The sequence below is a fragment of the Eptatretus burgeri genome, chromosome 5 (genome assembly GCF_056783735.1).
Source record: "Eptatretus burgeri isolate ZD-2024b chromosome 5, Ebu_testis_v1, whole genome shotgun sequence".
Taxonomy (NCBI): Eukaryota; Metazoa; Chordata; class Myxini; order Myxiniformes; family Myxinidae; genus Eptatretus; species Eptatretus burgeri.
In genome coordinates, this window is record NC_140965.1 from 8,045,949 (window position 1) to 8,063,005 (window position 17,057).

The 17,057-nt window shown below is 43.5% G+C and overlaps 1 protein-coding gene across 4 annotated transcripts in view; it reads right to left on the bottom strand.

Annotated features, from left to right (window-relative positions):
• The window catches only part of TMEM117 (transmembrane protein 117), a 125,726-nt gene that overhangs the window by 77,457 nt on the left and 31,212 nt on the right, over positions 1-17,057 (bottom strand). For all 4 annotated transcript variants that reach the window (XM_085880625.1, XM_085880624.1, XM_085880621.1 and 1 more), the window contains exon 3: positions 7,365-7,524. In XM_085880625.1, the coding sequence (XP_085736751.1) occupies positions 7,365-7,524 (160 nt within the window). The remainder of the gene's footprint in view (positions 1-7,364; positions 7,525-17,057) is intronic.

A 17,057-nucleotide genomic window follows, 5' to 3' on the forward strand; every position in this document is an offset into this window, starting at 1 on the left:
GCAACACTTTGCAGTTGCGATCAATTCAGGATTTTGAGTTGGTTCCGATAATTTGCATGAAGGGCTTTCATGATGAACTCTATAAAGAGTGAAAGGTGCCTGCAGCTTTGCTGCTTTCCTCTGCTTGTGGCATATATCAATCCTTGCTGTTAAGGCAGTCAGTGTGATGTTACGGTGTTGTTGTTGTTGATGGATCTCTCACAATCAAACACACACACACACACACACACACACACACACACACACACACACACACACACACACACACACACACACACACACACACACACACACACACGGTACGTGCATTTACTTGCTTTTCAGTTGTCGAGCCTAAGTTTGAATCTCGACCCAGATGTGAAATGTCACCCTGGTGTTTCACTTGCAGGACAAGGCATCAAAGTGTGCGCCACCCACTGGAAAGGTGTTAAGCTGGATGTCTCATCTGCATGGGCATGAGTTGGTGGAGGTTAAAGATCCCATGGTGTCCTTCATGAAGTGTCAGCTTAATATCGCCAAAACCCTGACTAAATTCCAAATTCCTGTCATCTTTAGTCCAATGAGAGGCCTGGCCATCCAGTAGGTAAAATACTTAGGGCCAAAAACGTTCTCTGGGTGACCCCAAAAAAGGGTGCGTGGAGGCGGCATATTACACTCTCACACACTTAGAATTTCGTTCGTAAATCTTCCCCAAACTAAAAGATCTGGTTTGAAAAATCTTCCTTGTGAGGTGGACGAACCAATTCGAATTTCACCTCGCTCCGAGCACAAATTACCCCATTTATCTTTTTGGCTGTCTGGATGCAAACGAAGAAATCAAACCCCTTCGAACCGCTAAGTCTACAATTTTTTTTTTTTAGAGTTTCTAAGATTGAACTTTGATGGGCATAAAGGGGCAAACCACTGTTACCGACTGTGCAAAGCAAATTGCAGGTTCACAATGCAAGCACAATCCGACTGTCCACAGCGGAATAGGTCTTCCTTTCATTCACTCGTTTATTGCCGTTCCGCAGCCTACTCCCCAACTCTCGCTTCTCCCATCACTTCTTCTTTTCCTTGTTCCATGCATAAAATTCATGCCCTTTTGAGAGCACAAAGTCTGGCATTCTGAGCCACTGCTGCAGCACCCATGAGGCAGCAAGAGTGCGGAGAGCACGGAGAGGGAAGGGGGGGGAGGAGGGTTCGGCAAAGTGTTTTGTTGTCCAAGAGTCTGCATTCACGAGGCAGAGTGACTGCGTGATTTATAGCACACCGATCGGCCTGGTGGCTATGTGGTGAATCTTATAAAATATTCATCCCCACCTACCGGACGCACATTATGTCGGAGTGATTCTGCAGTGCAGGATGTTCAGCAGCATGATAATTTTTCCACAAATTCGTAAGTATGCAAGTAAATTAGTTAATCGGTGTTCACAAAATTAACTTGCACACAAATTATTACACGGTTTACTCGTTTTCACAATGACCATGTTGCAGCAGTAACTTGCAATCCAATTGCCAGGGCGAGCCACAAACAAGAAGCCAAGTTTGAATTTTGTTAGTAATTTGAATTTTGAATAAAAATAATAAAACAATTACACAAGGTCGCATTAATAACTAGAACAGCACTCTGGAGAGCGCGTACCTCCGCCAGGGTGAACGGTTTACGTTTCGTATCCCACTGAGATAGGTCGGATCTGCATCAATACCTGAACCAAAAATTTAATCGTCCAGTTCTTGTCACCGAACCAACTCATCCACCAAGTTTTGTCGAAATCTGTTCACAACGTTTTGAAATATCGTTCTCCATATCGTTTTTGGCCCTCTCTCTCAAAAGTGAAGAATCAGTAAAAAAAAAAAAAATAATTCTTGTATCTGGATTTGGATCTTCACCGAAATCTAATCAATTCGTCCTTGTCACACAACAAACCTGTCCACCAAGTTTCGTCCCAATCCGTCAATAACTTTTTGAGATGTCTTGCTCACAGGCAAACAGACACACAGGAATGGAAACATAACCTCCGTCCACTTTCGGTGGCGGAGGTAACAACCATGCTCTCAATATTATTCTTCATTCCTGCGAATTGTACCCCACTGGACAAAGATACTGAGATATTAAATTTTTAAAAAATGCACTGTTATCTTTATACAAGGAAATTGAGTTTCTATATGGTAAGCTTGAGAGGAAGGCATTCATCAGGTATTAAAGAGTGGAATTGAAATACGAATTGAAGGCTGACATGAGATCTATGACATTGATGATCACTGTCGCAAACGCAAGGTGCCGACAAACCGAATGCTCTTTGCAAAGAAAACTAAGTTCAGAAGACTGCAAATCCAAACAGAAATCAAAGGCTGCCAGTGATGTCGGTGAGAAGACAGAGTTATCCAAGCTGGCACTTTGATTTCGAGCCAAAACCCATCGGGAAGTTGCATCTCAAACCAGCTTGCCATTGCAATGCGGTATGGCCAAGTCCTATCTGCAGCCAAATGTAATGTTATTCATCCTACTTTTTTTTTCTCTCCGGTGTGGATATGTGTGCGCACAACAAATGAAAGGTGCTGCCCTTTTTGCTGCAGCCACGGAACAATATGTCAGGGAGAATGGTGCATCTATACAAAGACGTTCTCGTACCTCGTGCACGTCGGTAGGTTAGGACGATGGGATTCCCGCACATTCGATCATGGATGCTGAAAAGTTGCATCAGCTGGAGAAACAATCCCCTCAGGCAGTCATAGGAAAAGTGACTGAGCCACAATGAATGAAAGAGTTAGGTCCTCAAATGCAGATTCTGCAAAAGGATCTCCTCTTGAGATAGGGCACCATTATGGCGAGACACATTGAGCGAAGCTGGATGGCGAAGAAGCTTCGGCCAAACCTCTGGGACATCATCCTTGCTTGAATGATCACACAATCAGGCTTTCCATTGAGCTGAGCTTTCTTGATAATATGCTGCACATATCAGCGGATTATTCAAATGACAAACGGCAGCACCAGGTCTCTTTCTGTGTCCAAATTGATATAATTGTAAACAAAAAATGACCTTCAATGAAAGGTAGTTACAGACAGAGAAAACTGAGCAATCTCGCTTTAAGCAATTTGATGTTTTATTGAAACCAAATAATGGAACAGAGCACAAGACCTCTACTGTTTTGCTCCTTTCTTCTCCCATTTGTGGACCTGCCTTCCTGAGAAGGTTCTTTCCTCCAGGACTTCAAACAGGTGGTGCACCATCATCTCATGTCACCCCCCCCTCTCATCCATACTCTTAATCTTTTTTGCCCCCTCCCCTGCCCATTAACCATCCCTCACTCAAACTTTTTACTTGCATGTAACTGTGTTTCCTCCCTTCCTCTCTCTCCTCTTTTCCTGTTTGTTCATTTCTTGCATATTTTGTCTCACACTGAGGGTTTGTTATCTTTTTAATGGACAAAATCAAAAGAACGTTCATCCATCGACACCTAACTGCCATGGTAAGCAAGGAAAAGCTCGCTGACCTTTCAGACGTTAACCCTTCATTGCTTGCAGCAAAAGATTTGATAAAAAAAGTTAAAGTCTCTTTTGCTCTGAACAAAAGTCAAAACGATCGAAACATCAGTTTCTCTTTGCTTCCCACGGCGGTGAGCATACCTGGATCAATATTCTGCTGATTTCATCCATCATTCTACCTGTCTGCCGATGCATATCAACACTAGCCTTCACCAACAAGACTCGTTCCTCATGATGCATGTTGTCTTTTTACGCTCGGTCGGTTACCTTGCTTGCTCTTCCATGAAACGTGATCTTGTTTGAGAATCGAAAACAGATTGTGCATGCATTCAAAGGACGTCCTGGCGAAGAACCCCTCCATGACATGGCATCTCTGTTGGTGTGGTTGCAGTAGGACATACCATTACAGAATGCAAGTCAAGATATACGTTACTCTCCAAGTCGATAGGAATCTGTTTTGCAATCAACTTGGACTTTCTGTGACTTTCCATCAGTGATATAGATTTTGATCGTCTTCATTTGCATCGTCAGTTGAATTTTGTTTTTGAAGAATACTTCACATCATGTCCCAGAATTTTCTCCCATTAAAGAGGTCAGTGACACAATGTTACTGCATACTTTTGAGAAGCACTAAAGGTAATCTCGTACCTCATGGCCAGTTTCTAATCGAGGGTAAATGGTCGCCGTTTGTTGGGTCGCCGAAATAGCTGACCCTTATTGTCAGTAATTCTGTCTGTTTGTTTGGATGTTTGTTCGTTTGTCATCAGCATAATTGGTAGTAATTGGGCGGATTTTGACCAAACTCGGGTGGGAGGTACATGTTATGACCTCGTGGTTTGGAAATTGTGATGGTTGCTCGGGACGCTTTGGTTCCCTAGCAACAACCGAAAAACCTTCAAAATCGGTACCGTTCACGTGAAATCAATTCCGAAAGCCATGATCCCACGTAGGGTTATGAAATTTGGCATCAATGATCTACAGGTGATGCTCTATCAAATATATTCTGGTTTTTGTGATATATGGAATACTTTACCCGTAGCACCCCCTACAATTAGGGTATGCGCGAAAATTGGTGAACATTGAAGGCCCCCGAGCGTCCAGGTGAGTTCATAGATACGAATGAAACTTTGCAGGTTCATGGTGCTCAATGAGTACTACAACTTAACCTCAGGACATATTGACCGATTTCGCTTAGGTCAGGGGTCAAAGGTCAATGAGTGCAAACATCGATGATATGCGAGAGCTGGAGGCGCCTTCGCGCCAAATGCTACTCCTCCTAGGGTTATGGTCGGATGGTCATGAAAATTCACACTAATCATCTGGAATACATTGTGCACAAACGATCAAGCCGGATTTTCGATTTAGATCTTTGTTCACCCACAGCACCCTCTCGAACTTTGGGGATTTCCGATATCAAACCGAATTTTCGGTACTTTTCATTCAAATGGATACCGAGTAGTTATCAGTAGATGGAACTGGATTAGATTTGATATGCCTAATTTTAAGGTGAATCCCTATCCGCTATATGACATCCATCTTGCTCTATATCTTATAGTTTCCATGCTCGGTGACCCATCGCCGCCTACCAGCTTGTCTGTTTGTTTGTTTGATTGTTTGTCCGCACAGAACGTTCATGTTTTTCTTAACAAACCGCTTGTTGGATTGAGACGAAATTTTCACCAGTGATGCGACGACTCATGGAGAATGCTTAAATGATAATTATGATGTCATAGGTCACGTGGTGTGGGAGCCATATTGGAAAAATGGAAAAAATGTCAGACCTCTGTATCTTTGAAATCACATCAAGGAAAAAATTGAAACTTGGCTCATTGCAAGTATAATCATAATGATGTCATAATTGCATCTGTATAACGCCACATCCAATCAGTATGAAAGATTTTGAGGGTCATCTAGGGTAAATGGTCCCCAGAAAAAATATCATGATGTCATCGGTCACGTGATTCGGCAGCCATATTGTTTAAGAAAAAAAACCTTCAAAAATCTTCTTCACTGAAGTGGCTGAACAGATCGAGGTGAAACTGTACATGATTGACTGCCTGTCCATGAGGAACAAAAGGTCCACACATATGCTTGGGCGTAGCCAGGCTGAGGCAGATGAGGCAGTTGCCTCGTTGCTCATTTCCTGAAATATGATCTGCCCTGAGCCCTCTGGCCATCTGAGCTCCCTGGGAAGTAAACTATCAAAGCTACCCGGCAGTGCTCTGAATACTCTTATCTCCACTCCTATCACAATACCTAAATAGGACAGTTCACCTCTTTTCGCCTCATCACTTTTGGACCTCTGGCTATGCCCTTGATATGATGTCATTGGTCACATGGCTTGGGAGCCATATTGGATTTACCCTAAAACCTATAAAAAATACACCACTCAAAAGAAGTCCTGACAAGTGTTTGCAATCTCAGATTGCTCTTTTTCTTGTTTCTTTCTGCAAGAGCAAGGCTAAAATGATAGTGGCATAGCAGTGCAACAATGGGGCACAAATGGAAAGGGGATAAATGAACAGGAGAGGGGAAGAACGAGAGAGAGAGAGACAAAGAGCGAGAGGAGAGGAGAGAGAGGAGAGAGAGAGAAGAGAGAGAGAGAGGAGAGAGAGAGAGAGGAGAGAGAGAGAGGAGAGAGAGGAGAGAGAGAGGAGAGAGAGACAGAGAGAGAGAGAGAGAGAGAGAGAGAGAGAGAGAGAGAGAGAGAGAGAGAGAGAGAGAGAGAGAGAGAGAGAGAGAGAGAGAGAGAGAGAGAGAGAGAGAGAGAGAGAGAGAGAGAGAGAGAGAGAGAGAGAGAGAGAGAGAGAGAGAGAGAGAGAGAGAGAGAGAGAGAGAGAGAGAGAGAGAGAGAGAGAGAGAGAGAGAGAGAGAGAGAGAGAGAGAGAGAGAGAGAGAGAGAGAGAGAGAGAGAGAGAGAGAGAGAGAGAGAGAGAGAGAGAGAGAGAGAGAGAGAGAGAGAGAGAGAGAGAGAGAGAGAGAGAGAGAGAGAGAGAGAGAGAGAGAGAGAGAGAGAGAGAGAGAGAGAGAGAGAGAGAGAGAGAGAGAGAGAGAGAGAGAGAGAGAGAGAGAGAGAGAGAGAGAGAGAGAGAGAGAGAGAGAGAGAGAGAGAGGAGAGAGAGGAGAGAGAGAGAAGAGAGAGGAGAGAGAGAAGAGAGAAGAGAGAAGAGAGAGAGAGCAGAGAGAGAGGAGAGAGAGAGGAGAGAGAAGAGAGCAATCTTTTGCAACAAACAGCTGAATGCAAAGTTGCATTGTCATGCTGGTTGACACAAAGGCCCTCGCTGCAGCTTGTGGACGTTAGAGATCCCACTTTGTCCTTCGAAAAGAGCAGGCAAGCTTTCACCGGTCACCTGAACCAATTAAAAAATTCCGACTGACTGACTGACTGCTGCAAAGACAATGTCAAACTACTCAGCATCACCATAACCATTGATTTCCTTGGACAGCACCGACCCTCTGCAAAAGAGTGCGATACATTGCTGATGTTGATGGAGAAAACATTAACACTGTATTAACAATAATTGTGGGATAGCACACCCAAACTTGATTTGAACCTTCCAAACTGGCATGTGCATAATTATCCCTGCAATGCAAAGCAGCGTGTGCTTTGTCAAGGAGTCATATTGTGACATTTTGGACAAGGCCATGCTTTTCGGTTTGATACAATACCAGTGCTCGCAGATCAGACACCCAGTTTGATGTCTATCTAAGGGGAGTTACACAAATTGATGCCTCGCCCTGCATGCAAAATATCAGGATGAGAGTTTATAGCTGAGGTGAGCTCAGAGGTGAGTGCGCATACCTCTGGGCTATCCTGCCAGCCTGAACGTTTTACAAGGCATTATAGCCTCGTGTATGTATGCCAATGTGAGGCAGTACAAATGCCTGCAATTACCTGCATGACGATGAGCAGGTCGAGCACGAGGATGGAGGAGGCAAGGAATGCACGCGATACTTCACTACTTGGAAGAAGGCCATGGTTCAGGCTGTCCCAGCTGATCACCTCCATGCAGATTATGAGAATCACCAGGGAGGTGAAAGTAAACCACACCAACCTAAAGGAATATTTAAATGCAAATCTTTAACTCAGAGCAACCGTGTGCATACATTGTTCTCACAGACGATAACACAGAGTGCCACATTTCACCATTGACAAAGTTCATATGACCCACTCACATGGTTTACCTTTAACTACCTACCCTTTGGTGGCAAAAAACCCTGTAGTACTGTGCAAAAATTTTGGTTATTCCAATGCTAATCATACTTTTGGGGAAATGAATCCAAATATCATTGATACCAGTCAAATGTTTATTACTGAAAATTAAAAGCCTTTATAAACACGTGTGAAACAAACTGCTTCAGGAAACAAGAACGGCACTCGGTAGAGCACATACCTTCGCTCAGCTGACCACTTTAGTATTTGTATCCCACAGAAAGGTCGGATCTGGATCCGGACCTGAACCCAAATCTAATCAAGTTGTTCTTGTCACCTCAAGTAACCAACTCATCCACCTCGTTTTATCATAACTCATCCACAACTTTTTTTGAGACATATATATATATATAAATATATATATATATATATATATAAATATATATATATATATATATATATATATATATATATATATATATATATATATATATATATATATATATATATATATATAAATATATAGACACACCCACATCTCTCACCTGTGAATGGAAGGAATAGCCAATTAGCTTTTACCTAATCAACTAAACCCAGGTGGCTCGGATTATATAAACAATTGACCCCTCCCACACTCTTCCAGCCGAAGAAGCTGCATAAAGCAACCCAAGAAGACTGACATAAGATAAGCGCTCCGCCGTTTCGATCCCTTCGAAAGGGATTAAACAGCATAACGCTTACCTTGTGTAGGCCTTCTTGGGTTGCTTTATGCAGCTTCTTCAGCTTGAGGAGTGTGGGAGGGGGTCAATTGTGTATATATATATATATATATATATATATATATATATATATATATATATATATATATATATATATATATATATATATATATATATTTCTTAACCCCATCTCTCAATGGTGAAGAATCACTTCAAAAATTACAATTCTCACATCCGGATTTTCACCAACATCGAATGAATTTGTCCTTGTCACGTACCCAATCTGTCCACCAAATTTCATCCGAATCAGTCTCTAAATTTTTGAGATATCGTGCTCACAGTCAAACAGATAAACAGACAGCAGTGAAACCAAAACCTCTGTCCACCTTCAGTGATGGAGGAAAGAAATAAGCATGCCAAACTGAGCAAAAACAAAACCGATTCCAAACGTCTTGAGCATATTCCAAGGCTTTAATCGAAGAACTTAGGGCTTCGTGAAGTTTATACAAGGCTCACCCAACAGGCAAGGGACCTTATATTTGAGGGTAATCATGGTTAGGAAACATCAGGAGCTCCAAATGGTTGAATACTGAGAAGGGATTTCTCATTCTGTCCGGAACTTCAAAGCTTTATGGAACCATTTCGGAGAAACAGTGTGAAATTATTATTATTATTATTATGAGTTCAATCTCATATAGCGTGATCGAAATTATACGGCAAACAATTGCACCGTAGATCGTTTTCCGATCAAATGAAAGGAATGCCAAATATACAACGAGGAGAAGATCAAATGTGAAACATGAAAGAATTGGAGGAATTGACACACTGTTAGCCTCTCTCCTTCCCAATCCACTCCAGGTCAAACTCGTCAAACTAAAGAAACCCTAACCTGCTCACCTTCCGCAGGTCCAGGTTGCCTCTCATCTGCATTAATTTATCCCCTTATCGTCCTGATTGTGGAACTGACTCCCTGTGTTGGTTAATCTCCTCTTCCTCACTTCAGTCTTTCAAATTCACTGCCCATCACCACCTCATGCGCACACATGTGTATGCACGCCCACGATCACTTTTCAAGTTAAATGTCCTCAAGTTGGATGAAAACTAATGAACACACCGATTCTTTCATATTACTTGCAAAATCGAAGATTTTCCAAGTGTATTGGTTAGTCGATTTTGTTATTCTGTTTGTCAGGGTTTATCAGAGGGAAGAAGCCGATTGTTTTTGAGGTCAAAAGGTCAAAAGGTCAAACATAGGCCCAAGGTCAACAACTAAGGTGGTATTTCTAAAATCCTCAATTTTCATCCGATTGACTTGAGATTTGAAGAGGAGTTGCTTATTTGGTCATTGAATTCAGCCACCAATTATTTTTGAGGTCAAATTCTTGCTTTGTTCTTCTCCAGGCTAGTCTTCCTCGTTTTTGTGTTATTCCTCCTTTCCTGCACGTGCATGTCCACCTGGTCACCTGTCCAACTCCAAACCCCTCCCCATACCATTCGGTAGTTTGTGAACCTGCTGCCATTGGACGGTACAGTAGTTTGTGAAGTTTACCTCCTCCACGAGGCTAGACCATAATATAAACCAAAAAAACAAACAGGGTGTCAACACACGAGAGAATTGCTTCGACGGAAACAAAAACTGAGATCCCAAAAAAAAAAGAAGGAAGAAAAAAAGCGTTACATCATTAATAGCCAAATCACGAGGTCGCTTCTCCGGTGCTCGAAAAGGGCACGAATCCTAAACACATTTAGCTTGTTAAACATCCAGCCGGTGTAAGTGCAAGGGCACACATTTGTCACAATTAAGAAACGTGCATGCAACTTTGCTGCTTATTATTCCAGCATTGGCAGGTTGTATTGAAAAGTGGGCGCAATGGGTTACCGCAAGGTCTCCCGTAAAAGGACAAGAGGTTTTAACACAATTCATTCACTGCACCACCATTAAACTGCATGGTGAAATGCTTCGACCCTCGGGAAAAGTCCAAAACCGCAGGTCCACTCCATGCAACACCATCGCGCGAGTCAGAGTCAACCACTTAACGTTGCAGAGTTCTACCTTTAACACCAACATGGTCAAGTGTGAAGCGTGCTCGGGAGTCCGTGCAAAGCGGCTGCACACACCAGTAAACAGGCGGACAGACAGACAAGCCGGTAGGTGGCGATGGGTCGCCGAGCATGGAAACCATAAGATATAGAGCAAAATGGATGTCATATAGCGGATAGGGAATCACCTTAAGATTAGGCATATCAAATCTAATCCAGTTCCATCTACTGATAACTACTCGGTATCCATTTGAATGAAAAGTACCGAAAATGCGGTTTGATATCGGAAATCCCCAAAGTTCTAGGGGGTGCTGTGGGTGAACAAAGATCTCAATCGAAAATCTGGCTCGATCGTTTGTGCACAATGTATTCCAGACGATTAGTGTGAATTTTCATGACCACCCGACCATAACCATAGGAGGAGTAGCATTTGGCATGAAGGCACCTCCAGCTCTCGCATATTATCGATTTTTGCACGAATTGACCTTTGACCCCTGACCTCAGCGAAATCGGTCAATATGTCCTGAGGCAAAGTTGAAGTACTCATTGAGTACCATGAACCTGCAAAGTTTCATTCGTATCGATGCACTCACCTGGTCGCTAGGGGGCCTTCAATTTTCACGCATACCCTAATTGTAGGGGGCGCTGCGGGTAAAGTATTCCATACATCACAAAAACCGGAATATATTTGATAGAGTATCACCTGTAGATCATTCGTGCCAAATTTCATAACCCGACGTGGGATAATGGCTTTCGGAATCGATTTCGCGTGAACGGTACCGATTTTGAAGATTTTTCGGTTGTTGCTAGGGAACCAAAGCGTCCCTAGCAACCATCACAATTTCCAAAGCACAAGGTCATAAGATGTACCTACCACCCGAGTTTGGTCAAAATCGGCCCACGTTTACTACCAATTATGCTGATGACAAACGAACAAACATCCAAACAAACATACAGGATTACTGACAATAAGGGTCACCTATTTCGGCGACCCAACAATAAGGGTCACCTCTTTCGGCGACCCAATAGACCGAGTGAGATGTTGGTAATGAGAACAGCCACACGCTGGGGGTAAAAGTGTTGGAGAAGAACAGTGTGCACCCGTTAGACGGAGTTGTCGTGATGAAGCCTGCAGAGTGATCCGCAAGGCGGAATAGATCTCTTATGGAAATGGATTGTTGTGGAAAGCACATTGCAGGAGAAACGACGTTAAGATCAAGTTAAATGAAAACTAATGGATTGCACAGCTTCAAATTGAATCACATTTCACACAGATTATGAACTAACATCTTCAGAAAGAGCAGAGGAAAAAAAAAATCTGCTTGTGCAATCTATTTATTTAATTGCATTCGGCGCACAGGCCGCACATATCGAAACTCGTATCTTGGACACAGGCACATTTCAAACATGGTTCAATTAAAGATCAAAGTACTCTCCCATGAGGGAGATATTAACTAAAGTGGCCATACTTCAAACAAGATCAACATTTGTACAGAATAAATAAATAAACTATGCCACACTCGTGCATCCACAAATCCAACTCGACTCATTGTGAGATGTAATAGCATTTGGCTCAACATCCCATGTGTATTTAATGTTTAGATGTTCTAAAACTGTCAGGAAATATCATTGGCTTGTGCATGCTTGCAAGATAGCCGAGAGGTGTGGCACACTCACCTCTAACCTGTCCATTCTGGGTTCGAATCCTGACCCAGTTATAAACTGTCATCCAGGTGTTTCCCAGGCAGGTTGATTCATCAATGTGTGTGCCGTCAATCGGATGAGCATACCGTCTGCTAGTTGCTTGATGTTAAAGATCACACCGTGTCCTTAACGAAGAGCAGGCAAGTTATCGCCAGCTGTTAGTAATGATGCAAACCGGCAGCAGTGTGCTTCATTCGGAAGAAGAAGACTGGCTTGGGCACCACCCGAGATCCAAAGGAAATAGAGCATTCCATGTGGTCAAGCTGCTTGTATATTGTGGATAACTAGCGACGCAAATAAACAGGTTCCATGAACAATCAACCATAGACATTGGACGGAGACAAATCTGCTCATGCAAAATAACTTTGGAAGCAAGTTGCTGCTTTGCCTTTTGTTTTCGATAGAAGTGAGGGATCCTGAGGAGATGCGGCTTTCATCCACAGCCTGATGGAGTACTGCTCTCCTCTGGGCTGGTGCTCCTGCCTCACACCTTTCTCGGCTTCATGCTGTGGAAACCAAGGCATTTAGGATCATTGGTATCTCCCGCAATTAGGCTGAGTTTTTGGGTCTCTCACTCTCTCACCGCAGGCAGCTCGGTGGTCTGTCTTCTACTGTCTCCTCTCCGGCCTCGCCCCCTCCCCCCCCCCCCGTCTGTGACCTGTCCCCCCAAATATTTCCGCAGGGTGCTCAAGGTCCACCAAAAATCCACTTCTGCTGAAACTACCAAAATCAAGAATCACTGCTGACCTTCACTCTTTCATTCCTCTTTTTCCCACCTTTGGAACAAACTCGCACACTCTCTTCAATCCCAGGTCTTCAAAACAGCTGTTCACCACCATCTCTTTTCTTCCCCCATCCAAAACCATGATCTTTTCTACCCCCATTAATCCACCCCATACCAACCTTCTTCAAATTCCCTGATTCCCAACCTGAAACTCCCTGTAGTGTCCATCTTATTTACCCTGTGTACCCCGTCCCATCCCTCTCCGTTCTACAGATCTCCTCATGTCTCTGTTCCACACTGGTTTGTGCTTCCCTCTCCCACCCCTCTCGTCTCCTGTTCCCTTTGTTAAACATACTGTGTGTTATCTCATATACGAGCCTCGACAATTTATACCAAAAAAAAGCCCATGCATGACCACGATTCTCAGATAAATCTACAAATATGTTCAAAACAATGGGTCACGATCTCAATGATCAATCATGTGAGTCCCTTGGGAGTTGCAATTTGCTTTAATCTTAGAATTGTGATCTCTATCTATCTATCTATCTATCTATCTATCTATCTATCTATCTATCTCTCTCTCTCTCTCTCTCTCTCTCTCTCTCTCTCTCTCTCTCTCTCTCTCTCTCTCTCTCTCTCCTTGCATTTATGTTGTCGAAACAAAAGTAATCAAGGCTCTCCCTCTTTGAGACCAGATACATACACCAACAATGCTTTTAAGCCAGAAGTTTAAAATTAAAGGTATTCACCCTTGCTGCGAAGACTTTTAAGTAATCATAAAGTCGATGAGCAGAGAAACTCTCGCAGCATTACACACCACATGCCAATAGTACTGAAAACGATAATGACCACACATGAGTCATGATGCAGACCTTGGGGCAGAAAAATGTCCAGGGTCGCAGCAGGTAATGGCATACCATTTTGAAAAAAATACGTCCACAAGCAAGTAATGGCAGACGTTGAGCTGCCAACACCATGTCTGTATAGCAACCTGCCAACACCAACACCATGGTACAACACCATGTCTGTATAGCAACCAGACAAGAAGACGTAAAGGTGAGTATGCTACCTCTGAGCAACCACGGATGCAATAAGCGTTCAACCAATCTATTTGTTCAGCGAAATCGTTGAGGCTCAGCTGCTGCAAAATTCGAATTCACATGCAAGCCAAAAATAAATCAAAATGAGCAAATCGGAAATTGATAAACAATGTGTTTTAAAACGAATCAACACATCGAAAGCAGCAACTGAAGATGAAGAAGATGATAATTTGGAGAGAGAGAGAGAGAGAGAGAGAGAGAGAGAGAGAGAGAGAGAGAGAGAGAGAGAGAGAGAGAGAGAGAGAGAGAGAGAGAGAGAGAGAGAGAGAGAGAGAGAGAGAGAGAGAGAGAGACAGAGAGAGAGACAGACAGAGAGAGAGAGACAGAGAGAGAGAGAGACAGAGAGAGAGAGACAGACAGAGAGAGAGAGAGAGAGACAGACAGAGAGAGACAGACAGAGAGAGACAGACAGACAGAGAGAGAGAGAGACAGAGAGAGAGAGAGAGACAGACAGAGAGAGAGAGAGACAGAGAGAGAGAGAGAGAGACAGACAGAGAGAGAGAGAGAGAGACAGACAGAGAGAGACAGACAGACAGAGAGACAGACAGAGAGACAGACAGACAGACAGACAGACAGACAGACAGACAGACAGACAGACAGACAGACAGACAGACAGACAGACAGACAGACAGACAGACAGACAGAGAGAGAGAGAGAGAGAGAGAGAGAGAGAGAGAGAGAGAGAGAGAGAGAGAGAGAGAGAGAGAGAGAGAGAGAGAGAGAGAACAGGAGTACAGGTTACATTGAAGGACACGGATTCCCAGGCAAGTTGATGATTTTAATTTGTAGGCAGAAAGGACAACCATGCTCTGGGCTACCTGCACTATAGACTTTCTGCCCTGTCTGACTTGGCCAGCTGCAAGGCCTTATGTTGAACCACTGCAGGTGTTAACCATCTGCAGCCCGACGATGAGCCAGTGCTAGGAGACCAGTAATTCAGCTGGGTGTTGCCTCCCAAGCCCACCTTTGGAGTGTCCAGACAGGTTTGAATTATGGCATCATCTGACCACCATCACTGCAATAGGCAGCAGTATGGTAGAAGAGATCCTGCTTAGAATTATCAGCCTTATGTTGTGTGTTGGCTACATATGGCATCTGGCATTGCAAGTGAATGCCAAGCGATGAAATAAATGCAGATATATACCAGCATGACCACGTATAGCCATGCAGGGGTGCACAGAATTCAACACTACCCAAACAAGGATATCTCTTTGTGAAAATGTGAGTACGATGGATGCTGCGGTTACATTATCCCCATGCCACGTCGAAACCAAAAGCAACTCTTATTGTGCAAGTGGCAATGCCTCCCTCCTCCAGCCACCATCCCCCTCCTGAATTGCAAGGAAGAAAGAGCAATGATAAACAATGTCAGATGCACTATAGGATTGTTAAGCAATTCGAGTCGGGTTTTATAAAGTGCATGGTCGCCTTGCTACAAGGCTGGGGAAATTGCTTGCGGACCATAATTTTGCTTGGATTAAGCACCGAGAGCCGTTGAATGCAAGGCCCGTAAAGAGTCGCGTATCGTTTTATGTCTGAGATACGTGACAATGCGATTACACGGGGTATTCCATAATGAAGTCCCTATTTAAAACATATAAATACTTCTTGTTATTACAAGTCGAGCATTGATTTTCTTTTCTTTGAAAGCTTGGTTCATTGCTGTTAATGTTATTTTTTTTTCTTTGCTTTCAGATTGATCCATTATGACTGAGAGATGAACTGTTGCTCTAAGAGTGTAAACTGCTCCAGGGTATGAGGTTTGGCAGTCTGTAATTGCAGTTCAAAGATGGTGGCGACAAGAAATCTGAAGATATGCCACTTTGGATCCAAAAACGATTAAAAAAAACCCATCAACAAAAACTTAAAACAACTAGTTCCATCAAGGATGTAAGAACGTCAGGCAGACATCCCACAGCAAGATGACCGAGTGGGAGACATGTTCATAAGGAACCCAAATAAGTCGGGATCAGACAAGCGGTGAGGGTGATCGTGCAATTCAGGCTATTTCGAAGAAGGACTGAGGATGCAAAACCATTCAAACCTCGTTATGTCCAGCAGTTGTTCCCAGTTGATTGTTGCATGAGAACAGAGTTTTGTGAACATTTCCTTCAGTGGATTGATGACTGTCCAGATGTGTTACATAGCATTATCTGGTCTGTTGAGGCTGTTTTCCACATTGGTGGTTTTGTCAACAGGCATAACTGGCATGACTGGTCAGGAACTTCGAATGCAGCCAAAAACGAGACCAAATTGCATGTTTGATGACTCATGGCTTCAAACCAACTCATTGGATCTTTCATTGTTCGCCACACAATCGACGGACAGAGATACTTGGAAATGCTTCAAAACTTTCTTCTTCTTCACAAATTCAGGAAGGGGACGACAAAGATGAAACGATATTTATGCAAGATGGTGTTTCGGTTGTATCCAGGAGATAGAGTTCCATTCCATCCCATGTCATCTTCAGTTAATCTTCACTTCTTCCCATCATGGTCCACTAAATCCTGGGGGTGACGCAGGTGCTCTGAAACAACGTCCCTTGTCTTCCTGAAAAGCGAACCTGACCAAAGGCAATCTCAGTGCATTCCACAAAGCCTGCAACAAGTCTGTGTCCAATCTCAAGAGAGCCAGAAGACAACATTTGTCCACAATCAACATTGAGCTTTCAAACTTGTCTCTTTCCTTGGCACACCTGAACCCTTATTCACCTACAAGGCCTTCATCCACAACTTGATGGAGTACTACTATCCCCCTTGCTGGCTCCCCTACCTCATATCCTGCTCAGCTTGATGCTATGGAAACCAAGGTCTTCAAGATTATTGGAACCTCCCACAATGAAACTGAGTCTGTGGGCCTATCACCTTCCCATCACAGAGAGGTCAGTGGTCTCTCTGTGTTCTACCTTCTCCTTTCTGGTCTTGCACCCTCTGCTCTTTTTGTGCTTTGTCACCCCTCGGTTTCTGCTGGGTGCATACGGTTCATCAACCCACTTCTTGTGAAACTACCGAAATCCAGGATCACTGCTCACCTGCACTCATTTGTTCCACATTTTCCTGCCTGTGAAACCAATTTCCATGTTCTCTTCAACCTCATTCTTCCCTCCAGATCTTCAAGCCAGCTGTTCACCACCATCTCAGATCATTCG